The 26,571-nt window shown below is 41.3% G+C and overlaps 1 protein-coding gene across 2 annotated transcripts in view; it reads left to right on the top strand.

The window, feature by feature from the left end:
* The first annotated feature begins 5,705 nt into the window (after positions 1-5,705).
* The window catches only part of galnt2 (UDP-N-acetyl-alpha-D-galactosamine:polypeptide N-acetylgalactosaminyltransferase 2), a 92,362-nt gene continuing 71,496 nt past the window's right edge, over positions 5,706-26,571 (top strand). Inside the window, exon 1 of one of the 2 annotated variants that reach the window (XM_024388146.2) lies at positions 5,706-6,038. In XM_024388146.2, the coding sequence (XP_024243914.1) occupies positions 5,943-6,038 (96 nt within the window). In that variant the 5' untranslated portion in view covers positions 5,706-5,942. The remainder of the gene's footprint in view (positions 6,039-26,571) is intronic. The other variant, XM_024388147.2, reaches the window with a different exon arrangement.

The following is a 26,571-nucleotide window of genomic DNA, read 5'->3' on the forward strand; positions in this document are numbered from 1 at the left end:
ACACACAAAACCCCACAATATCCCAGTGTAATTATGTCATACAAATGAAAACCTGAAGTGTCTTGAGTCAATAAGTATTAAACCCAATTATGGCGACACTAAATAAGTAAAGATTTGCTTAAACTAGTCACATAATAGGCCTCCCGAGTGGTGCAGTGGTCTAGCTGTGCCACTAGAGATTCTGGGTTCGAGTCCAGGCTCTGTCGCCGCGTCCGGGTTAGGGGAGGGTTTGGCCGGTCGGGATGTCCTTGTCCCATCGCGCACTAGCGACTCATGTGGGCTGGGCGCAGTGCACGCTGACACGGTCACCAGATGTACTGTGTTTCCTCTGGGCAAATTGGTGCGGCTGGCTTCCGGGTTAAGTTGGCATTGTGTCAAGAAGCAGTGGGTTGGGTTGTGTTTCGGAGGACGCACAGCTCCCGACCTTCGCCTCTCCCGAGTCCGTACGGGAGTTGCATCGATGAGACCAGACTGTAACTACCAATTAGATAGATACCACGAAATTGGGGAGTAAAAAGGGCAAAAAAAATTCAAAAACTGGTCACATAATAAGTTGCCAGTACTCTGTGTGCAATAATACTGTTTAACATGAATTTTGAATGACTACCTCTTCTCTGCTGTACCCCACAAAAACAATTATCTGTAATATCCTTCAGTTGAGCAGTGAATTTCAACGACAAAGACCAGGTAGGTTTTCTAATGCCTTGCAAAGAAGCAGACATTGAATATCCCTTTGAACATGGTGGTTATTATTACACTTTGGATGGTGTATCAATACACTCAGTCACTGCAAAGATACAGGTGTCCTTCCTAACTCAGATGCAGTAGAGGGGGTACACCAAATAAAAATGTGATTTTTTTAAATGAAACATTAAAAAAAATATATATATTATTCACATTTTTAAACACATTTATATTTTCCAACGGGGCAATACATTTGGGTGAGGTTTTTACTTGTCTGAGTAGCCTCGTTCCACTGCCAAAAATAAAATAAAACCATCTAGTGTAATGCGAAATAACAACACAATGTCAAATACAGGTAGCCTAACATCCAATCACATTAACTGTTACTCTCTCGCGGGAATTCCACTAACGGCTCATGTTGGTATCTGTACTGATGGCGCAAAAGCCATGATGGGGAGATATAGTGGAGTGGTAACGCGCGTGCAAGCAGTTGCTCGCGACACCACTTGGGTACATTGTAGCATCCACTGAGAGGCTCTTGCTGCCAAGGGAATGCTTGACAGCTTGAAAGACGTTTTGGACACTACAGTGTAAATGGTTCACTTTGTTAAAGTAAGGCCCCTGAACTCTCGTGTATTTTCTGCACTATGCAATGATATGGACAGTGACCATGTAACGATTTTACAACGTACAGAAGTGCGCTGGTTATCAAAGGGCAAAGTATTGACACGTTTTTTTGAATTGAGAGACGAGCATAAAGTTTTCTTTACTGACCATAATTTTCACTTCTCTGACCGCTTGCATGATGACGAGTTTCTCACACGTCCAGTCCAGCTCCAAGACAGGAGTCTTCCTCTACGCCAATTTCCAGTCCGAACACGGCGTCCTGTCCAGCTCCATGGCAGGAGCCCTTCTCTGCCCCGATGCCCAGTCTAGACGTCACGACGTCTAGTCCCACTCCATGGCAGAAAGGAAACACCTTTCAACTGACAACCGAATTTAGCCTCTTATGTTTTTAGTTTGACTCATATGATTATTTGGGAAGTATCATTGTCTGCATTCTGGATCACCACTCGTTAATTAATCATCTCCTCTGTTCACACCATCTTGTTCCCCCCTTGATGTAACAGCTCGACAACCGCTCTGACGTGTGAGGAGGTATTGTAATTGAAACGATTCATACTGATGCTCAGAAATCACTCTCATCTGGACATCCCTTCAATATTTATTAACCTGTGTCTTTCCAATAGTCCTTGAAGTCCTCTAATAGCCCTTGAAGTCTACTTGACAACTCTTGTTTAAGCTCCTCTTACTTTAATGAGGGGAACCTACATTTTTCTGGCAGAACTACCATGCGGCCTCTTGTCAATGGCAATTACAGCTCTGGAACCCTGCTTGTCCTACTTGCTCTGTCTTTGGGAGTGGCTTGGGAATCCTGTGATCAGAGACTCCATCTTCTGTGTTTTAATTGGGAGTTTGGAAGTCCCGCCTAGAGATGCAGGCCTGTGTGAGTCAGTAACTCTGTAGTAACAGATACCACCTCACCATAGGTGTTGATTAATTACATGGAAAAGCTCTCTGACCCTGCATACAGCTTTGTGGTTTTACAACAAGGAACCAAAGTAGGCCTACAAAGTAACTTGCAGTATACAGTTTGCTGTCTCCATTTAATCTATCGACAAAAAAAGCCCAATTTAATAATGAAATCTATTTTGACGTGGGCTTACCTCTCACTGATCCTCTAATGTTGATTTGTATCGAGCCTAATTGATTCATTAAGCTGTTTGTATGCAACGCTAAATTCACTGAGATCAATCAGAGGCGTGTTAAACCTTTTATTCTTCCTTTTCATAATAAGAGATGGAGAGAGATACTAATTACTACATTGTGTGCCCTGAGCACAAGGGAAATGTTATTTAGAGAGATGCCTTCTCTGATGTCTTGAAAAATGTCATGCAAAAAGAGATTTTCCTTGATACTGCTAGAATGTATTATGTGTATATTTGGAAAAAAGCCTCCTATTAGAGGACAACAGGGTGCTATAATCATTTGTATTCTTTTTTATGTTAACGGATAGCTGAATACATGTTGTAAAGTATTTAATTGGGAAAGACTCTGGCTATTAGGCAGTGTTGGGCCAAGTATTAGAGAGGAGTACAAAGAGATGTGGTGGCTGCAAAGCCTTGGTGATATTAACTATAATTGTGTGAACTTCTATGATCAGTAGCCTAGGCTAGGATGTCATACTTTGGGAGTGAGACCACATGAATTAGGCCATTAAATTAATTATATTAGTGCCAGAGAAGGATTAATGCACAGCATTTAAGGTTTAAGACATGAAGTAGATATTACTGTGGCCTTCTCAATCATTATCATGAAATTGTGGGGAAACAAATAGATGACATACTATTAGCTAGTTACATTAGCCAAATACTCAATGAGCCTCTTCACTGTGGGTCAACATTTTGTTGATATGAGAGAACTTGTGAATAAATGTTGGAAATAATACAAATAGAATCTCCAGTTACTAAACAATGCTTTGTTAATGGATTTAGTACCATCTGGCTGTGCTCAACTTATGAGAGGACCACAGTGGAAATAAGCCTGCAGGCTTTATTATGTATCCCAGATCATTTGATGTAGGCCTATTCACTGTTGGGCTGGAACAGACTTCTATGTACATTTAATGATGCAAGTGCCATGCGAGTGTGGGCATCCAGCCAGGGCGTGTTGTGCCGGGTCAGTGTGTCTGGTCTCCGGTACACCGTTTCGGCCCAGGGTATCCTGCGCCGGCTCTGCATGCTGTGTCTCCGGGGCACTGGGAGGGTGCAGTGCGTCCTATGCCTGCACTCCACCCGTGTCTATGGTCAGTTTGTTATATCTTTAAGTATGCTCTCTCTAATTCTCTCTTTCTCTCTTTCTTTCTCTCTCTCGGAGGACCTGAGCCCTAGGACCATGCCCCAGGACTACCTGACATGATGACTCCTTGCTGTCCCCAGTCCACCTGGCCGTGCTGCTGCTCCAGTTTCAACTGTTCTGCCTTATTATTTGACCATGCTGGTCATTTATGAACATTTGAATATCTTGGCCATGTTCTGTTATAATCTCCACCCGGCACAGCCAGAAGAGGATTGGCCTCCCCACATAGCCTGGTTCCTCTCTCGGTTTCTTCCTAGGTTTTGGCCTTACTAGGGAGTTTTTCCTAGCCACCGTGCTTCTACACCTGCATTGCTTGCTGTTTGGAGTTTTAGGCTGGGTTTCTGTACAGCACTTTGAGATATCAGCTGATGTACGAAGGGCTATATAAATAAATGTGATTAGATTTGATTTGATTTTAGACATTAGACCGGTGGAAATTTGTCCTTTGGTCTGGAGTCCAAATTGGAGATTTTTTGTTCCAACCGCCGTGTCTTTCTGAGACGCAGTGTGCGTGAACAGATGATCTCCGCATTTGTATTTCCCACCGTAAAGCATGGAGCAGGAGGTGTTATGGTGTGATGGTGCTTTGTTGGTGACACTGTCTGTGATTTATTTAGAATTCAAGGCACACTTAACCAGCATGGCAACCACAGAATTCTGCAGCGATACGCCATCCCATCTGGTTTGGGCTTAGTGGGACTATAATTTGTTTTTCAACAGGACAATGACCCAACCCCTGTTTTTGCTTTCTCACTATGGGGTATTGTGTGTAGATTGATGAGGAGAAAAAAACGAATATAATTAATTTTAGAATAAGGCTGTAACATAACAAAATGTGGAAAAAGTAAAGGGTTCTGAATACTTTCCAAAGGCACTGTATTTACCAAAAATATATGGAAGCTTCCATCAATCTGCTCTGGAAAAAATGAAGAAACCACTGAAAAATGATCAGTTTCTCTGGTTGTACTATTTATAGGTATGTGTTTGTGTAAAATTAACATTTTTGTTTTATTCTATAAACTACTGACAACATTTCTCCCAAATTCCAGATAAAAATATTGTAATTTAGAGCATTTATTTGCAGAAAATGACATCTGGTCAAAATAACAACAACAAAAAAGACCTTGAATAATGCAAAGAAAATAAGTTCATATTCATTTTTAAACAACACAATACTAATGTTTTGACTTGGGAAGAGTTCAGAAATCAATATTTGGTGGAATAACCCTGATTTTCAATCACAGCTTTCATGCGTCTTGGCATGGCGCTCAGTGGTGAAGCTGAGGCAGGCTGCAATGTATGCAGGAGGAAGCAGTGGAGACCGAGAGAGAGAGTACAGTGGTTCCTAAATGGGGGGGGTCCTCTGAGAAAACCTGTACTAACTTTATCAAACAAGTTAGGGCCTTTAAATACATTTAAAAAATATATATATATATATACAGCTCCACATGTCCCATCTTCCATATAGGCTTTGGTACATCACATGCAAATAGGCTACAGTTAAAAACAATTAATTTGTTTGGTTGTCGCTGATGCTATGTGTCAGTGTGAAAAATTTATCATATTTCCCCCCTTTCAGGGGTATGGCATTACAATTGTATGCCACTACAGCTAATGGGTTATGGGTTTGTAGATGACTGAGGTGCATGAACCAATAGCAGCCAAGGTGATAATGGCTGGGATAATTTTTCCATAATGGCTGCTGTTGCTGCTAGCAAGCATGAGGACGAAATGGCAGTTTATTTAAACTAGCAGTCATTCAATCTTCCCTGTGTAACAGTTGGGATAATGACCAATTCGGAGTACATCACATGTATCATCTCCGGATTAAGGTACATTTTCTGAGCAATATTTCGCACCGTTCCGTGGTCTCTTAATAATATACATAGGAATGCTGTCCGACCCTATTGCAGCTGTAAGAAAGCTGGTCAGATCTGCTGGCTACCACCTCATCTACACTGACCATGAAGGTAGGCTCCGCCTAATCTGTTACACAAACTGCTGGATCGTTTTATAATCCACTGCGACAATGTTGCAAACGCTCAAATGATACATTCTCTAATAAATCGCTACAATATTGTAAACAATGTTTATTCTGTCAAATTCGAGAATGCATGGACAAGCGTCTCAAACCCCCATCACTCCTCCTTCGATGGTGTCTCCACGGAGTGTGATTGGATTAGAGACGGTTACCCTTTCCCCTCTAACCCGGTGATGTTGGCTGTTTCCTGGTCTCTCTACTCGACTGCTGAAGCTCCACTGAACACAGCTCAGATACCGGACGCTTTAATCAAAGCAAAAGCCTATCAGACAATTATTTCACTTTCAAACAGACAGCAATGCGAAGGAAATCGAGGATATTACTATGCTTTGCTGTCCTCTGGGTGCTTGGCATAGCATATTATTTCTATTCAGGAACAACGTTGAGCCGAAAGGTATGTTTCCCCGACTCTTTTCTGAGCTTATTGAAAATTCATTAGAGCTCGCTTCAACGAGAATTCAGTACATGGAATGGCTTCAAGACAAAAGCGAACCGTGTTGTGTAGATTTTTATCATGGCTATTTTGATAGTCTGCTAATATTATGGAACGCAAATTCCGAGTGTATACCGTTAAGAAATCTATTGTTTCCATGATCAACTAGATTATTTGTATTTGCTTAATAGGAATACAGCTATTGCATGCTTTGAACGTTGTGCTGTCTGGTAGCTAATCGTAGCGTACTCTGATTAAACAGGCTGTCATACACAATGAATTTGTATATACAGCCTGAAACTAATGCCTACAAAATCGTGTAAATGTTCCTTACAAGCAAGAATGTTTTATACAATTACATTTTAACTTACTCCACGGGTTGTCTTTGCGGTTTGTACTTAAGTTGCTCGAAATTTGAGACAAATTGTCCAAAGAAAATGATTGTTTACCCGACTTTTCAGAGAGCCGGTAGGCTGTATGGTTCGGGAACCGATATAAAATTCGTTTCTTTCGTCAATAGGTATTGAACCAAGCATGCCATGAAAATTGTATATTTAAGCAATAACACATGAGGGGGTGTGGTATATGGCCAATATACCACGTCTAAGGGCTTTTCTTAGGCAACACGCAACGCAGTGTCTGGATACAGCCCTTAGCCATGGTATATTGGCCATATACTACAAACCCCTGAGGTGCATTATTGCTATTATAGACTGGTTACCAAAGTAGTTAGAGCAGTAAAAATAATAAATGTTTTGTTATTCCCGCAGTATATGGTTCGATATACCACGGCTGTCAGCCAATCAGCATCCAGTGATCAAACCGCCCAGTTTATAAACATTTAAGGGAGAGTGGAGAACAATCCACACTTTTATTTTTGGGAATAGTACATTTTTTTAAAGGTTAAGATCTGAATAAAAAATGTATAATTCAAACAGAAAATGTGTTGATTTTCCTCCTTCCTCCCCTGATTCAGGATATGCCGTTTTCATTGTCACACCGTTTTCATTGTCACGGCGTGCCTGGTTAATTTGCTATTGACGAGAGAACCGAATATCCAATATAAAACTAATTTGACCTCTGAGCCAAACATATAACATACCTAATGATCTCCAAAAAGTCAGGTAAACAATACTTTTCTGTGGATATTTCGAGCAGCTGAATGAAAAACCACGCAGACAACATGTAGAGTAAGTTTAAATGTAATTTTATTCAACATTCTGGCTTGTAAGGAACATTTACCAATTTTTTCAGGCATTAGCTTCAGGCTGTCTATAGCAATTAATCGGACTAATCGTAGCCTATCATTTTGATGTGTGATTGAATAGCTAGGCCATTGTAACAACTTTATCAACAGCTGTGTTTAATGCACACACCACTTCCTTAATTCAACTATGACTGCTGCAATAGTGGCAGGAAGTAGCCTATATCGGCTACACTGTAACAAAATATTCAAACCTTTTGTGTTGTTTGCCATTGTTTAAAACTCATGCTTATCTATGGTCATATGATTACAAGTGAGGAATAGGCTATTGCCTGTAGTTTATAACCTAAGTACTGTATAGCTCTCTCCCAAGCCTTATTATTCTTTCTCTGTTACCGTTAATAAACCGTTAATAAACAAAAATTACGAGGTCAAACACGTCACTTATTGTTAAGTTGTGCATTCAGCAAATATATTAGTGGTTTATCATGTAACCAACCCCTGTGATAACACCTGTCCCCTTTATTGGGCCACTATTTGCTCTCCTCTTGTCAGTGTGTGCTCTGTCATTTGGCACCTTTCATTTGACATTATGCTGATAGGTGGTGCAGCTAGATAAGGGACCTATTGACATTCTGATTTGATTAACAAAGGCCCAGTCTCCACTAAAGGTAGTTATCAGTGAGTAGTTTCCAATTTCCCTGGCGAGTGCAAGGCAGAGGGATACCTCAAGGCCAAATCACAAGGAACTGCTCAGGAACGCCACCACAATGCTAAGCTCCCACGTTGGACTCAAATAGGGGTGATAACAATGCTGCTGGTTTCCTGTATGTGGGAAGGGGGCATCTGATGTCTGACTTTTGTTGTGGAGGGAGATGAGCCTGCAACAGAATTAGGGCTGGTAATTGCCAGGGATCTCACGATATTATCGAAATATTTAGGTGCCGATATACGATATGTTTAGCGATTTTATTGTGATTCAATGTTCCCAACATATTGCTCACCATATGTCTGCTGCAGAGAGACTAGAGAGCCATGTGAAAATGAGTTTTGGAAAGATGAGTCATGGAAAGAAAAATGCTGAAAACAAATTAGCTCCCGATTTTAAAAAGAAGTTGGAGGACAAGCTATGATGGAAAATTACTGGAGTTTTGGTGCAGGTACAGCAAACTAGCACTATTGTCAAAACGGTACAATATGAAGTGCCTTCAGAAAGTAGTCATACCTCTTGACTTATTCCACATGTTGTGTTACAGCCTGAATTCAAAATGGATTAAATGTGTATACATACATACATACATCACACACACACACACACACACACACACACACACACACACACACACCTTTTTTTCACCTTTATTTAACCAGGTAGGCTAGTTGAGAGGTTCTCATTTACAACTGCAACCTGGCCAAGATAAATGCAAAGCAGTAGAACACATACAATAACACAGAGTTACACATGGAATAAACACAATATACAGTCAATAATACAGTAGAAAAAGTATATACAGTGTGTGCAAATGAGGTAGGATAAGAAAGGTAAGGCAATAAATAGGCCATGGTGGAGTAATTACAATATACCAATTAAACACTGGAGTGATAGATGTGCAGAAGATGAATGTGCAAGTAGAGCTACTGGGGTGCAAAGGAGCAAGATAAATAAATAAATACAGTATTGGGATGAGGTAGTTGGATGGGCTATTTACATATGGGCTATGTACAGGTGCAGTGATCTGTGAGCTGCTCTGATAGCTGGTGCTTAAAGCTAGTGAGGGAGATATGAGTCTCCAGCTTCAGTGATTTTTGCAGTTCGTTCCAGTCATTAGCAGCAGAGAATTGGAAGGAAAGGCAGCCAAAGTAGGAATTGGCTTTGGGGGTGACCAGTGAGATATACCTGCTGGAGCGTGTGCTACGAGTGGGTGCTGCTATGGTGACCAGTGAGCTGAGATAAGTCGGGGCTTTACCTAGCAAAGACTTGTAGATGACCTGGAGCCAGTGGGTTTGGCGACGAGTATGAGGCGTGGGCCAGCCAATGAGAGTGTACAGGTCGCAGTGGTGGGCAGTATATGGGACTTTGGTGACAAAACGGATTGCACTGTGATAGACTGCATCCAATTTGTTGAGTAGAGTGTTGGAGACTATTTTGTAGATGACATCGCCGAAGTCGAGTATCGGTAGAATGGTCAGTTTTACGAGGATATGTTTGGCAGCATGAGTGAAGGATGCTTTGTTGCGAAATAGGAAGAGATTTAATTTTGGATTGAAGATGCTAAATGTGAGTCTGGAAGGAAAATTTACAGTCTAACCAGACACCTACAGTTGAAGTCAGAAGTTTACATACACCTTAGCCAACTACATTTAAACTCAATTCTTCATAATTCCTGACATTTAAACCTAGTAAAAATTCCCTGTCTTAGGTCAGTTAGGATAACCACTTTTTATTTTAAGAATGTGAAATGTCAGAATAATGGTAGCGAGAAGGATTTATTTCAGCTTTTATTTCTTTTATCACATTCCCAGTGGGTCAGAAGTTTACATACACTCAATTAGTATTTGGTAGCATTGCCTTTAAATTGTTTAACTTGGTTCAAACGTTTCAGGTAGCCTTCCACAAGCTTCCCACAATAAGTTGGGGAATTTTGGTCCATTCCTCCTGACAGAGCTGGTGTAACTGAGTCACGTTTATAGGCCTCCTCACTCGCACACGCCTTTTCAGTTATGCCCTCAATTTTTTCTATAGGATTGAAGTCAGGGCTTTGTATTAGCCACTCCAATACCATGCCTTTGTTGTTCTTAAGCCATTTTGCAACAACTTTGGAAGTATGCTTGGGGTCATTGTCCATTTGGAAGACCCATTTGCGACCAAACTTGAACTTCCAGACTGATGTCTTGAAATGTTTCTTCAATATATCCACATAATTTTCCTGCCTCATGATGCCATCTATTTTGTGAAGTGCACCAGTCCCTCCTGCAGCAAATCACCCCCACAACATGATGCTGCCACCATCGTGCTTCACGGTTGGGATGGTGTTCTTCGGCTTGCAAGCCTCCCCCTTTTTCCTCCAAACACAACGATGGTCATTATGGCTAAACAAACAATTATGGCTAAACCGCTAAACAATTTTTGTTTCATCAGACCAGAGGACATTTCTCCAAAAAGTACAATCTTTGTCCCCATGTGCAGTTGAAAACCGTAGTCTGGCTTTTATAATGGTGGTTTTGGACCGGTGGCTTCTTCCTTGCTGAACGGCCTTTCAGGTTATGTCGATATAGGACTCGTTTTACTGTGGATATAGATACTTTTGTACCTGTTTCCTCCAGCATCTTCAAAAGGTCCTTTGCTGTTGTTCTGGGATTGATTTGCACTTTGCACACCAAAGTACATTCATCTCTATGCGAAAGAATGCGTTTCCCTCCTGAGCAGTATGATGGCTGCATGGTCCTATGGTGTTTATACTTGCGTACCATTGTTTTACAGATGAATGTGGTACATTCAGGTGTTTGAAAATTGCTCCCAAGGATGAACCCGACTTGTGGAGGTCTACAATTTTTTTTCTGAGGTCTTGGAAAAATCAAAATAAGTTAGCCATGATGTCAAGCAAAGAGGCACTGAGTTTGACAGTTGGCCTTGAAATACATCCACAGGTACACCTCCAAATGACTCAAATTATGTAAATTTGCCTATCAGAAGCTTCTAAAGCCATTACATTTTCTGAAATTTTCCAGGCTGTTTAAAGGCACAGTCAACTTAGCGTATGTTAACTTCTAACAAACTAGAATTGTGATACAGTGAATTATAAGTGAAAAAATCTGTCTGTAAACAATTGTTGGAAAAATGACTTGTGTCATGCACAAAGTAGATGTCCTGACCGACTTGCAATAACTCTAGTTTGTTAACAATACATTTGTGGAGTGGTTGAAAAAGGAGTTTTAATGACTCCAACCTAAGTGTATGTAAACTTCCGACTTCAACTGTAGGTATTTGTAGTCGTCTACATATTCCAAGTCAGAACCCTACAGAGTAGTGATGTTGGACTGGCTGAAGCTCGTCTGGAGGTTAGTTAACACAGTGTCCAAAGAAGTGCCGGAGGTATACAGAATGGTGTCGTCTGCGTAGAGGTGAATCAGAGAATCACCAGCAGTAAGAAAGAGTGACATCATTGATGTATACAGAGAAGAGAGTCGGCCTGAGAATTGAACCCTGTTGCACCCCCATAGAGACTGCCAGAGGTCCGGACAACAGGCCCTCCGATTTGACCTACTGAACTCTATCTGAGAAGTAGTTGGTAAACCAGGCGAGGCAGTCAAATCAAATCAAATCAATCATTTGAGAAACCAAGGCTGTTGAGTCTGCCGATAAGAATGTGGTGATTAACAAAGTCGAAAGCCTTGGCCAGGTTGATGAATACAGCTGCACATTATTGCCGGTTATGATATCGTTTAGGACCTTGAGCATGGCTGAGGTGCACCCGTGACCAGCTTGGAAACCAGATTGCATAGCGCAGAAGGTACGGTGGGATTCGAAATGGTCAGTGATCTGTTTGTTAACTTGGCTTTTGGAGGCCTTAGAAAGGCAGGGTAGGATAGATATAGGTCTGTAGCAGCTTTGGTCGAGAGTGTCTCCCACCTTGAAAAGGTGGATGACCGCGGCAGCTTTCCAGTCTTTGGGGATCTCAGATGATACTGAAGAGGTTGAAAAGGCTAGTAATAGGGGTTGCAACAATTTCGTCAGATAATTTTAGAAAGAGAGGGTCCAGATTGTCTAGCCCGGGTGATTTGTAGGGGTCAGATTTTGCAGTGTTTTCAGAACATCAGCTATCTGGATTTGGGTGAAAGAGAAATGTGGGAGGCTTGGGCGAGTTGCAGGGCAGTTGACCGAGGTAGGGGTAGCCAGGTGGAAATCATGGCCAGCTGTAGAAAAATGCTTATTGAAATTCTCAATTATAGTGGATTTGTTGGTGGTGACAATGTGTCTTAGCCTCAGGCAGTGGGCAGCTGGGAGGAGGTGCTCTTATTCTCTATGGACTTTACAGTGTCCCAGAACTTTTGAGTTTTGCTACAGGATGTAAATTTCTGTTTGAAAAAGCTAGCCTTAGCTTTCCTAAATGTTTGTGTATATTGGTTCCTAACTTCCCTGAAAAGTTGCATATCACGGGGGCTATTCAATGCAAATGCAGTATGCCACAGGATGTTTTTGTGCTGGTCAAGGGCAGTCAGGTCTGGAGTGAAACAAGGGCTATAGCTGTTCCTGGTTCTAAATTTTTTGAACGGGGCATGCTTATTTAAAATGGTGAAGAAGGCACTTTTAAAGACTAACCAGGCATCCTCTACTGATGGTGTGAGGTCAATATCCTTCCAGGATACCCGGGCCAGGTCGATTAGAAAGGCCTGCTCGCTGAAGTGTTTTAGGGAGCGTTTGACTGTGATCAGGGGTGGTCGTATGACTGCAGACCTATTACGGATGCAGGCAATGAGGCAGTGATCGCTGAGATGTTGGTTGAAAACAGAGGAGGTGTATTTGGAGGGAAAGCTGGTTAGGATGATATCTATGAGGGTGCCTGTGTTTACGGATTTGGGGTTGTACCTGGTAGGTTCATTGATAATTTGTGTGAGATTGAGGGCATCAAGCTTAGATTGTAGGATGGCTGGGGTGTTAAGCATGTTCCAGTTTAGGTCACCTAACAGCACAAGCTCTGAAGATAGATGGGGGGCAATCAATTCACATATGGTGTCCAGGGCACAGCTGGGGGTAGAGGGTGGTCTATAGCAAGTGTCAACAATGAGAGACTTGTTTCTGGAAAGGTGGATTTTTAAAAGTAGAAGCTCAAATTGTATATTTTTTTCTCACCCATCTACACACAATAACCCATAATGACAAAGTGAAACGTGTTTTTAGAGATGTTTGCAAATGTATTGAAATAAAATTCCGATATTTCTAATTTTCTTAAGTATTCAACCCCCGGAGTCAATACATGTTAGAATCACTTTTGGCAGAGATTACAGCTGTGAGTCTGTCTGGGTAAAAGGTGTTGGATGGTCAATCCGACATCTGTGTTGCCATGCAGCATTTACGGTGATACAGCCTCTGCAGAAGTCAGGGCATTCATACATGTTTTGTGCTTCAAAGAAGTGAGTTTGTGTTTATACAAGACCTCTTGCACCCACCTACCTTCAACCAATCATGTCAATGCGGAGCTATACGGTGCCCTCCGCATTGTTACAAAATCTGGGAGGCACACAATGATGCGGTACGCAGCTCAATTTGGCCTCTGCATGCCTCCGGAGGCTCCGCAATTCGTCACATCCTGCATACGGAACCTCCGATCACATGTCCAGATGAAGCATAAATGGGCTTTTAGTCTCTGAGCTTTGCACACCTTGATTGTGCAATATTTGCCCGTTATTCTTTTTGAAATTCTACAAGCTTTGTCAAATTGGTTGTTGATTATTGCTAGACAATCATTTTCAGTTCTTGCTATAGATTTTTAAAGTAGATTTAAGTCAAAACTGTAACTCGGCCATGCAGGAACATTCACTGTCTTCTTGGTAACCAACTAGTAGATTTGGCCTTGCATTTTAGGTTATTGTCCTGCTGAAAGGTGAATTCATCTCCCAGTGTCTGGTGGAATGCAGACTGAACCAGGTTTTCCTCTCGGATTTTGCCTGTGCCTAGTTCCATTAGTTTCTTTTTTTTATCGTGAAACTCCCTAGTCCTTAATGATTACAAGTTTACCCATAACATAATGCAGCCACCACTATGCTTGAAAATATGGAGTGGTAGGTAGTAATGTGTTGTATTGGATTTGCCCCAAACATAAAATGAATAGCTTTGCCATATTTCTTGCAGTATTACTGTCTTGCATCCTGTTTGGAACATGTTTTGGATATGTTTTATTCTGTACAGGCTTCCTTATTTTCTCTCTGTCAATTATGTTAGTAATGTGGAGTAACTACAATGTTGTTTATCCATCCTTAGGAGAAAGCTATCACAGCCATTCAACTCTAACTGTTTTAAGTCACCATTTACTCATGGTGAAATCCCTAAGCATTTCCTTCCTCTCCAGCAACTGAGTTAGGAAGGACCCCTATATCTTTGTAGTGACTGGGTGTATTGATACACCATCCAAAGTGTAATAATGACTTCATTGTCTGCTATTCTTATTTTTACCCGTCTACCAATAAGTGCAGTTCTTTGCGAGGCATTGGAAAACCTTCCTAGCCTTTGTGGTTGAATCTGTGTTTTTAATTCATTGCTTGACTGAGGGACCTTACAGAAAATTCTATGCGTGGGGTACAGAGCTGAGGTAGTCATTTAAAAATCATGTTAAACACTATTATTGCACACAGAGTAAGTCGATGCAACTTATTATGTGACTTGTTTAGCAAATATTTACTCCTAAACTTATTTAGGCTTGCCATAACAAAGGAGTTGAATACTTATTGACTCAAGACATTTCAGCTTTTCAATTGTAATTTAATTTCTAAATATTTGGAAAAACATTATTCCATATTGTCGTTATGGGTTTTTGTGTCTAGGCCAGTGACAACATTATTATTATTATTTTTATTTTTATAGAATCAATTTGAAATCCAGGCTGTAACACAAATGTAGAAAAAGTCAACGGGTGTGAATACTTTCTGAAGGCTCTGTAACTATCAGTTTTTCCCTCATCACTAAACATAATGCACTTTTATTGTAGTTCTATCCATATGATAGACAGGCTATTGCTATCTCAACAATTAGTCCGTCAGCTCTAGGTCTGTCTGTGATTTGGGAAGGTGAAGATTTTGCTTTGTAGGAGAGCAGCAGTAAAATGTGCCCACAGTAGCAGAGAGCCAAACACCATTATGCTCCCTCTTGTCCTGTGACTCCTGCTACTGCAGACGGTATCCCTCTGCTGTTTCGGGCTGGTGACAGGCTCCTGCAGACGGTATCCCTCTGCTGTTTCGGGCTGGTGACAGGCTCCTGCAGACGGTATCCCCCTGCTGTTTCGGGCTGGTGACAGGCTCCTGCAGACGGTATCCCTCTGCTGTTTCGGGCTGGTGACAGGCTCCTGCAGACGGTATCCCTCTGCTGTTTCGGGCTGGTGACAGGCTCCTGCAGACGGTATCCCCCTGCTGTTTCGGGCTGGTGACAGGCTCCTGCAGACGGTATCCCTCTGCTGTTTCGGGCTGGTGACAGGCTCCTGCAGACGGTATCCCTCTGCTGTTTCGGGCTGGTGACAGGCTCCTGCAGACGGTATCCCTCTGCTGTTTTGGACTGGTGACAGGCTCCTGCAGACTGGATCCCTCTGCTGTTTCGGGCTGGTGACAGGCTCCTGCAGACTGGATCCCTCTGCTGTTTCGGGCTGGTGACAGGCTCCTGCAGACTGGATCCCTCTGCTGTTTCGGGCTGGTGACAGGCTCCTGCAGACTGGATCCCTCTGCTGTTTTGGACTATTGAAAGTCCCCTTTACTGCTGCTTCTGTAGTAATCCAATTTTAGCTAGAATGTATTTATATCCTTATGGTACCTAAACATGTTTTCAATTGAATGAATCCCATGAAGTATGCTTTTTTTCTGAGAAAGTCTACATCTTAGTTTGAATCGTGTGACATGGAATATACAGAAGATGTTTAGGCTTCTATCTTTATGACTGCTCAAGAGGCCTCTTTAACCATTGAAATGGAAAGTTATTTATTGCTCTCCACCTAGGAAATTCTAGTTTACAGACCTACATTTTACACAAAACAACAAACGTCACCCAGACATTTACAGTTCCAAACCTACAGTTTCACTGTGAAGACGCCAGAGAGTGACTGCCTTGAACTGAGGAAACTATACACCGAGAGGCCTAAAATTAGGCGTATGTAGTCATGGCAGGTTTGAGATCCTCAATGTAAGCAGCCAGGTCAGAGGGTTAATGCTTTCCCCAACCTCCCACTTGATTGTATTGGGAGCTGCTGCGGCTTGGTGAGAATGCACTCACTGGATGTGTATGGTAACCAGATTGTCAGCTTTTATCTCTTGCTCCAAAGGGTTTGATCTGATTTCTGCTCTGCAACACAATTATTGATAAACTGATTGTTCTGCTTTTGCTCAGCGGCCAACAGTGTAGTTGCGCCCACTAGTGTAAAGAAGGTCCATGCTGTGCTTCCTCAGCTTTTTAAGTCAAAGGTCTTTTTGGAATTGATTCATTTGCAAGTATAAAGAAATGTAAATGAAAAAGTGCATTTGAAGAAAAGGTAGAGAATTTCTCAATGTGAACGAGTACAGCAGAGTACGCACAGCAGCATTCTAGAATATTGGACCGTAGGCTTTCATACTTTCCTCAGCGCAGCTCATGCAATTTCGCCATCTGTTAATACATTGAAAATGAAAGGAGGACTCATACCGGAGTCAGGTTGGTTTGGTATGGTGGGGAGGTGCTCGTTCGAGTTGTGCATCCCTGTCCCCTGCGGATGGTGGTCTCAGAACCGCGTAGCTATGTCACAAAGTGACATTGGACTATCACAGGACTATGAGTTACGCTTTACAGAGAGCATCATAACTGATCATCTTCAGGTTACATTTTTGAACAGGTTACTGGATGTTTGATTTGCTAGAGTAATTGTTGTGATGATAATGATTTTCACATTTGATTCTAATATTTAATTGTTCCTTGTCACTTTGGCATTGAATACAGTTCATTCGGAAAGTATTCAGACCCCTTGATTTTTCCCCCACATTTTGCTAAGTTATAGCCTTATTCTAAAATGCATTAAATTGTTTTTTTTCCCCTCTCATCAATCTACACACAATACCCCGTAATGCCAAAGGCAAAAACAGGTTTTCAGAGTTTTTGCAAAAAAATACAAAAATAAAATGGAAATATTACATTTGCACAAGTATTCAGACCCTTTACTCAGTACTTTGTTGAAGCACCTTTTGGTGTCAAATACAGCCTCAAGTCTTCGTGGGTATGACGCTACAAGCCTCCCCCCCCCAGTCTGAGGTTCTGGAGCAGGTTTTCACCAAGGATCTCTCTGTACTTTGCTCCATTCATCATTCCCTCGATCCTGACTAGTCTCCCAGTCCCTGCCGATGAAAAACATCCCCACAGCATGACGCTGCCACCATGCTTTACCGTAGGGATGGTGCTAGATTTTTTTCCAAACATGACACTTGGCGTTCAGGCCCAAAGAGTTCAATCTTGGTTTCATCAAACCAGAGAATCTTGTTTCTCATGACCTGAGATATGCCTTTTGGCATGTTACGGAGATTGTTTGGAGAACCTTCCAGAATTCCATCTCCACAGAGGAACTCTGGAGCTCCTTCAGAGTGACCATCGGATTCTTGTTCACCTCCCTGACCAAGGCTGTTCTCCCCTAATTGCTCAGTTTGGCCGGGCGGACAGCTCTAGGAAGAATCTTAATGGTTCCAAACTTCTTCCATTTAAGAATGATGGATGCCACTGACTTCTTGGGGACCTTCAATGCTGCACAAATGTTTTGGTACCCTTCCACAGACCTGTGTGTCGACATAATACTGTCTCTGAGCTCTACGGACAATTCCTTTTGTTTGATAAGGGAAAACAGTTATTTAATCAGTTTTAGAATAAGGCTGTAACCTAACAAAGTGGAAAAAGTCAAATACAATATGACGTCCATATAACCTGGAGGAGGAAATGATTTTCCAAAAACAAACAAAAGTGGCACAGATCCAATGATAAAGACAGTGAATATGCTCACTTACCGGGGATATGGCTGATGTTCTCTGCTGGTGCCAATGTGCTACTTTTTGCTCAATTAAGTTGAGAATTTTGATAACTAAAAGACTGATTGGAGTCTTCTTATTGTCTTCTCTTTACAGCAATAGTCATTTGTTTTCTGAATAGCTTTTCAGTGATTTGTATTTTTAAATATTGCGATATGCCTTTCTGGGTCTTTTTTGCTGCGTTGCGACATATGATTTATGATTTATAATCATCGATTTGCTATTTGCGTTGTGCTCTGCGCAAATTGTGGGCCCTTCTGACTGTAGGCGATGCGATTTTTAAAACAATCTAGTTTATTACTTATGAACTAATGATCCTCTGTGGCCAAATCATGCTTTCTGGTGTAGTGGCCTATTTCGAATGATTTTATTTCTTTCTGTATAGACAGGAGTAAGCTAATTAGGCTATATAATTTTGGCAATTCAATTCACTTTAGGAAAAGCCTTGATTCTCCGAGCTTTGCGGATATGCCGCCTATGTATTCTAGCATCTTCAAATTGCTCATCACAGTTCGGTAAGGCATGCGGTTGCGTCAGATTTGCTTGTTAAAATGAATTTTCCTAAACTAAATGTGATTTTATGTCTTTCTGAGATCTGTGGGTGGATGTCCTAATCAGGTTACGCAACCAATGCATATGGGTCCAGTTAATTAAAATACTGCCGGTCAAATGTCTGACGCCACATTTTCCTAACGGAAACCCTGGGCGTGATATACACGGCGATAGTCCCTGAGAACTCCCTCTGAAGGTAAAAAGGGCAACATTTGATGACCAAGTATTCCAACTCAGGAGAGCAGAAGCTCACAAGTTCCTGTACGTTGCACCCATTACACCGCAAGTTATTGTTCATGAATCAGAAACCTCCACCTTTGTTCTTGCCAGAGAGAGCCTGCTTCCTATCCAGTTGATGAACTGTAAAACCTGCTGGTTTTATATAATCCATTTGGATGTCGGAGGAAAGCAAAGTTTCAGAAAAACTGCTAACTACTTTGTTGCAGTATGAGAGTAATGCGTAATCTGATGTCCCTCTGGAAGGAGATCCTCGTGCTGAGTTTATTCACTAATGATTGAACATTGGCGAGGTAGTATGCTCTGTAATGGAGGATGGGTCATCCGGCTTCTCAATCTCACAAAGACCCCTACACGACTGCCTCTCCGCCGGCATCTTCGTTTCCTTCTCTCCGGTAGGACTCCCAGGCTACCTGGCGCCATTGTTCCACCATCTCCGGGAAGGTCGGGTGGATGGTGAGTAACCAGCGATTCATATTCCAATAGTTCTACCCGGGTCTATGAAAATTTGAGGAAAACACAAGAAAAAGTAGAAACCTGCAAAGTTTTGTAGGAGCTACCGTGTTTGTTGGAGCCATCTTGCCAGAAGATCATCTAGGACCTCAGCCAGCCGAGCCACTGTCTGTTCTCATCCTTCCATCATTCAGAAGCCCTCCAATAGACATTTACAGTGTCAATGTTACAGTTGTAAATACATGTATATTGTTTCATTCACTTCTCTTTTTGACCTTTTGGAACTTAAGAATGTCACTGTACCCTGCAATTACATGTGCATGTGACTAATAAACATATCTAATCAGCATGGGCAACCTGGACTACTGTGTTTTGTAGGTTGTTTGTGTACCTTTATTTATCTGATGTGTGTTACTCTTGTCTGCTGCCAGGCTAAGCCATACAAATGGACCTGGTTTGGAGCACTAACTCTCTGCTCTTCAGAGAGCTGATCTGTCCTAATCTGCCATGCTTGAGGAGCTCCACTGATGAACAAAACTGCTAGTGTTCTTCCACGAGCTGGTCAATCACCTCCAACAGTGCTGCCACTCAGTGCCATGATGAGGGAAAGTAGCTTACACAGAAATCATTCGTTTTTTGATATCCCATTGTGAGTTTTTAAATAAATGTTGTATACTGCTTTCATTTTGCTGACTCATTTCCTGTTTGGAGAAATATATTTTTTCTATGACGTGTGACGTCCATGAATGACAAATTATGCATGTTTTTTATGGGTACTGGGGACAGATAATTAGGCATATTATTTTGACAAGTATCACTACGTCTCAATGGCAGTGGTGTAAAAATACTTGAAAGTACTACTTAAGTAGTTTTCTGGGATATCTGTACTTTACTATTTATATTTTACTATTTATATTTTTTGGCAACTTTTACTTCACTACATTTTTTTTCCCTCTGACACCCAAAAGTACATTTTGAATGCTTAGCAGGACAGGATAAGGGTCCAATTCACGCACTTATCAAGAGAATAGCCGTGGTCAACCCTTCTGCCGCTGACCTGGCGGACTCACTAAACACACATTTGTAAATTATGTCTGAGTGTTGGAGTGTGCCCTTGGCTTTCCTAAAATAAAAAATTCAATGGTACCATCTGGTTTGCTTAATTGAAATTATTTGTACTTTGACTTTGTATACATAAGTATATTTTAGCAACTACATTTACTTTTGATACTTAATTATATTTAAAACCAAATACTTTTAGACTTTTACTCTTTAGTACTATTTTACTGGGTGACCTTTACTTGAATCATTTTCTATTAAGGTTTCTTTACTTTTACTCAAGTATGAAAATTGGGTACCTTTTCCACCACTGCTCAATTGAGATATTTGACAAAGACAAAAGCGACGGAGGAGTGCTGCTTTGAGTGGAGAAATGATTTTGGAGTTCATAGCCATAGTCATTAGATTCATCGTCACAAATGCTTCACCACCACACGTTTCTGTCAAGTGAAGCCAGAGGCTCTTTGGGCAAAACCCCACTCGTCTGCGCTGCCCCCATACACAATGGCTCCATTTTCCATAGGGCCTGTCGATCTAAAGATGTACCACGGCCATGAGAAGGATTGCATTGACTCTCATAATAAAGCATTCATAGGACATATTCATCACTGCTGATTTACGTAACAGGTAATATGATAATAATAACAATATATACCATTTAGCAGGCACTTTTATCCAAAGCAACTAAGTCATGCGTGCATACATTTGATGTGTGGGTGGTCCCGGGAATCAAACCCACTACTCTGGTGTTTACAAGTGCAAGTGCTGGTTGATTTGTATTTTATTTATATTTGTTGTGTATATCATGTGAATGTAAAGTCCAATGTATTATGACTGTAAAGATTAGGCATGCAAGTTTAAAATATGTTCATAGTAATTTGTAAGAAATACATATCCTCAGTGCTTACTATGAGGTATTAACAAAGTATTGCAATGTTTAGTCTCTGTATAATAGAGGGCAGTAAAACAGCTTGACTCAGACTCTGGTGACCCACACATGGTTGTGATACTTGGATAAATGAGGAGATTGTGTCCCTGACAGTATTACAGTATTATCTAACAAGGGGCTAAAGCCACTATAAGACAGTAATAGGACTCTGAAGGGACTGGCCAGGGATGGCACCAGCAGGAATGTGTACTTTGACACAAGGATTTAACACACAGGCCACCCTCACTACTCCGCTGATAAAACTGTTTTTTTTTCACTGCTTGTGCTGTGTAGAGAGGGAGAGAGCGAGCCACAGCCCTAAAAAAATGTGTATTTTTGTTTTGTCATAGCTGAGAATGAGTTTGTTACAATCTCATGTGTTTGAGAGATTGCACTTCACAGTAGAGTTTGGGATTGTGTGAAGGCCACAGGTCAGTAGTGATGAGCGGAGGACTAGCAGCTTTAACTGTAATAGAGCCTCTTTGTGCTTTTAATGGCAGTGCTGCTGCCTCAGATTTGCCCTAAGACCGTGTTGCAATGTATTTGCCTTAGGCTAATCATGCATATTGAAGTTTTATAGAACATGGAAAAAGTTTGAAAAAGTCCTATTCCTAGCCTTCTTCAACAATGTCGTGCTTTGTTTTAGTGGAAGGATGAACAATGCACTTGCCAGCCAAATTTCAGCATTAGAGTTTACAATTTACAAATACTCCCCAGCCCTAGTGCTGTCTCATACTTGATATTCAGATTTCAATTTGCCGTGTGTGGATGTTTCCCCTCACTGTGAATTGAAAAGAATGCACCCATTACATTCTAGCACTCGTAGGTTGCTGCTCTCACCCCTTTCCCCTGGCTATATACACTTCTTACATTTAACATTGCCATTTTAGTCATATAGCAGACTCTCTTATCCAGAGCGACTTACATTAGTACATTCATTTTATGATAACTAGGTGAGACGACAACATATTACGATCAGAGCAAATACATTTTCACTCAACATAGTAGTTATCAGCAACGTCGCTGCTTGTAGAGATTTGGGGGGTGTTGGTGTGTATCTCTGGATCTACAGTACGTACGTCTACAGTACCCCCCCCCCACACACACTCAGAAATATGCTGGTTGCCTTAGACACAACGAAGGCACTGTTTGAAGAAGATGGCCCGTTCCAGGTCTTATTGAACATGTACAGGCTTGCAGACAGCCTAAGTGAAGGCATGATTCTAACAGTGTTGGCTTGTTGTTCTAGTTTTCCACAGTGGTAAACTAAGGCCATGCAAAAAAGGAACAAATGTGAGAACAAATCAACTGTAACTGTGTGTGGTGTGTTTTATATTGTCTACTGTGGGAATTCAGTATTGAATGAGGGTTAAGGCTACTGTTTGGTAGTTCGTTTGAGTTGTTCAAATGACTCAACTCCACTGAACAAAATATAAAGTCATCATGCAACAATTTAAGAGTAACTGTTCATAATTAGGAAACCAGTAAAATTAAATCAATTCATTAGGCCCTAATCTATGGCTGTCACATGACTGGGAATACAGATATGCATCTGTTGGTAACAGATGCCTTTAAAAAAAAACGGGCCTCACAATGGGCTTCAGGGTCTCATCACGGTATTTCTATGCGTTCAAATTGCCATCGATTTAAATGCGATTGAGTTCATTCGTAGCTTATGCCTGCCCATACCATAACCCCACCGCAGACATGGGGCACTCTGTTCACAACATTGACATCAGTGAACCGCTCTCCCACACAACGCCATACACATGGTCTGTGGTTGTAAGGCCGGTTGGATGTACTGCCAAATTCTCTAAAACAGCGTTATGGTAGAGAGATGAACGTTAAATTATTTGGCAACAGCTCTGGTGGACATTACTGCAGTCAGCATGCCAATTGTACGCCCTCTCAAAACTTCAGACATTTGTGGCATTGTATTGTGTGACAAAACTGCCCATTTTAGAATTACTTTTTATTGTCCCCAGCACAAGGTACACCTGTGTAATGATCATGCTGTTAAAGCAGCGTCTTTATATGCCACACCTGTCAGGTGGATGGATTATTTTGGCAAAAAGAAATGCTCACTAACAGGGATCTAAATACATTTTTGCACAATTTGAGAGCAATAAGCTTTTTGTGCGTCTGGAATATTTCTGATCTTTTATTTCAGCTCATAAATCACGGGATCAACCCTTTACATGTTGCATTTTAGATTTTTGTTCAGTGTAATTTCAAGAGCTGTAGTATCTGTCGCCTCTTGGTTTTTTCATTTGGCTTGAGTCATAGCATGGCTAAATAACTGCTTTTTTGCGCTCCTTTTAATTAATATGCCTGCCTGCCTTTTTGTTTTGTGTTTGACCTAGCCAAAACACCAGATTTTACTCTCCTAGCTTTTAAATATTGGTAGATTTAGAAAGGATTAGGGAAATGTCTGGTCAGAAAACTAACTTTTTATGTAAATGATCTGTGCAGGCTAGTACTTTATCCATAAAATGGTCAACCAATGAGAGCAGGGTGCATACAGTGCATTCTGAAACTATTCAGACCCCTTGACTTTTTCCACATTGTGTTATATTACAGCCCTATTCTAAAATGGATGAAATTATTTTTCTCTCATTCTACACACAATAGCCCATAATGACAAAAACAGGTATTCAGACCTTTTGCTATGAGTCTCGAAATTGAGCTCCGGTGCATCAGGTTTCCATTGATCATCCTTGATGTTTCTACAACTTGATTGGAGTCCATCTGGTAAATTCAATTGAACATGATTTGGAAAGGCACACACCTGTCTATATAAGGTCCCACAGTTGACAGCCCATGGCAGAGCAAAAACCAAGCCATGAGGTCGTAGGAATTGCCCGTAGAGCTCTGAGAAAGGATTGTGTCGAGGCACAGATCTGGGGAATGGTACCAAAACATTTCTGCAGCAGTGAAGGTCCGCAAGAACACAGTGGCCTCCATCATTCTTAAATGTAAGAAGTTTGGAACCACCAAGACCCTTCTTAGAGCTGGCCGCCCAGCCAAACTGAGCAATTGGGAAAAGGGGCTTGGTCAGGGAGGTGACCAAGAACCCGATGGTCACTCTGACAGAGCTCCAGAGTTCCTCTGTGGAGATTTGCGGACCTTCCAGAAGGACAACCATCTCTGCAGCACTCCATCAATCAGGCCTTGATGGTAGTGGCCAGTTTTCGGCGGCAGGGACTGGGAGACTAGTCAGGATCGAGGGAAAGATAAATGGAGCAAAGTACAGAGAGATCCTTGATGAAAACCTGCTCCAGAGCGCTCAGGACCTCAGACTGGGCCAAGGTTCACCTTCCAACAGGATACTGACCCTAAGCACACAGCCAAGACAACACAGGAGTGGCTTTAGGACAGGTCTCTGAATGTCCTTGAGTGGCCCAGCCAGAGCACGGACTTGAACCTGATCAAAAATACCTGATGGAACATCTCTGGAGGATCTGCAGAGAAGAATGGGAGAAACTCCCCAAATACAGGTGTGCCAACCTTGTATGGTCATACCCAAGAAGCCTCGATGCTGTAATCGCTGCCAAAGGTGCTTCAACAAAGTACAGAGTAAAGGGTCTGAATCCTTATGTAAATGTGGTATTAATATATATATATTTTTTTAAACTTTTGCAAACATTTCTAAAAACCAGTTTTTGCATTGTCATTATGGGGTATTGTGTGATTGAGGGGAATACATTTTTTAAAATAAAGTATAATAAGGCTTTGGAAAAGGTCCAGGGGTCTGAATACTGTACGAATACACTGTAGATTCATACGGGAAGTTGAGCCAGAGGCTTTCCCACCTGGAGGCATGAATGTAAGACGTTAAAGGACCTTGACAAACACAGCAGAGGATACCCTCTTATTTTCTCTTGTTCTGTGTACGTTTAAACAAAATCGAATCCTTAACTTTAAGAAGCTCACGGTTGGACCACATGCACCTACTTTAATCAGCCAGTCCATTTAGAATTTGTGATAAAGCTGTCGTGATTTGGCAAGGAATGTGTCTCGTCTGTAGTTTTGTTTGTGTATCCCATGTTAGGGATACTAGAGTCAACGTGAATTAGGCCTTCGGGACAACATTTCACCTGCCCGAAGCAGATTGTGTGGCTGCGGTAGAACTTCATTCCCCCACGCAATAGGATTTGATATGGAATTTTGACATTTTCAACTTAAAAATGTTTTGTTTTTTTGCAGTTTAAACGTTAAGAAAAATGGTGTAATTTTCACATCCATCAGTCATTAGATATTACCCCGAAAAACAGTGTAATTTAGCTAAACTTGACCACTTTTTATTTTACTCACTACAGGATGGATTGAAATTTGATTGATAATTTCAATATTATTGTGTTAGTTGCTTAACTTTTGTTATTGACCAAATACTTATTTTCCACCATAATTTGTAAATAAATTCATTAAAAAATCCTACAATGTGATTTTATGGATTTTTCCCCCTAATTTTTTCTGTCATAGTTGAAGTGTACCTATGATGAAAGTTACAGGCCTCTCATCTTTTTAAGTGGGAGAACTTGCACAATTGGTGGCTGACTAAATACTTTTTTGCCCCACTGTATATTTCTAAGATAGCTGATGGGATGGATCTAAATAACACTGCAATGGATATTCCAACCCTGAGCCCCGGTCTGCTCTTGCTAATCATAAACTTTTTTGTGTACTGCTTAAGCAATGGCTGTGCCATGTAGGGCTACGATAGCACTTCAGGAGGAGAGTCGAAGGTTTATTCCAAAAAGAATTGTTTAATCCTAGTCCAAAAAAATTCATATTTTGTGTGCAGGCTATCCTATAGCCTTTCTTCTGTTCAGTTTGAGTTGCACGTGACTCTGATGCATATGGGGATATCATTGTTTCCATTCTTTGACATTGAGGCTGACTTTGCTTGGGAAGTAATCTAATTCTGTCACTATCAATTGATTAAGCTATTCACTTTCTTTACAATCAGTGTTTAAACCCAGACAGATTTTAGGGAAAAACTTGTTGGGTTAAGCCATGGAAGAAGAGTAGCCAGCAGTTAAAGCTTACATTTTTCTGCTCAGATTCCTAATTCCTAATGACTTCTCAGATTCAATGATTTGCAAACAGGGACAGTTTTGTGGCAAATAAGACACACTGATGTGTGTCTTGCATGCATTTCTATATAAGGCTTTTTTTTCTCAGACCAGTAAATACGATGATAGATTCATGACATGCTTTTACTATAAAGGAGATCTTTCCACCCCTACTCTTGTCCATGTGAACCCACAACCTTCTGGCCTGTAGCCCTGTGCGGTCCAACAATTTCTGCGTTGCCATGTAAT

Source organism: Oncorhynchus tshawytscha, linkage group LG25 (genome assembly GCF_018296145.1).
Source record: "Oncorhynchus tshawytscha isolate Ot180627B linkage group LG25, Otsh_v2.0, whole genome shotgun sequence".
NCBI lineage: Eukaryota > Metazoa > Chordata > Actinopteri > Salmoniformes > Salmonidae > Oncorhynchus > Oncorhynchus tshawytscha.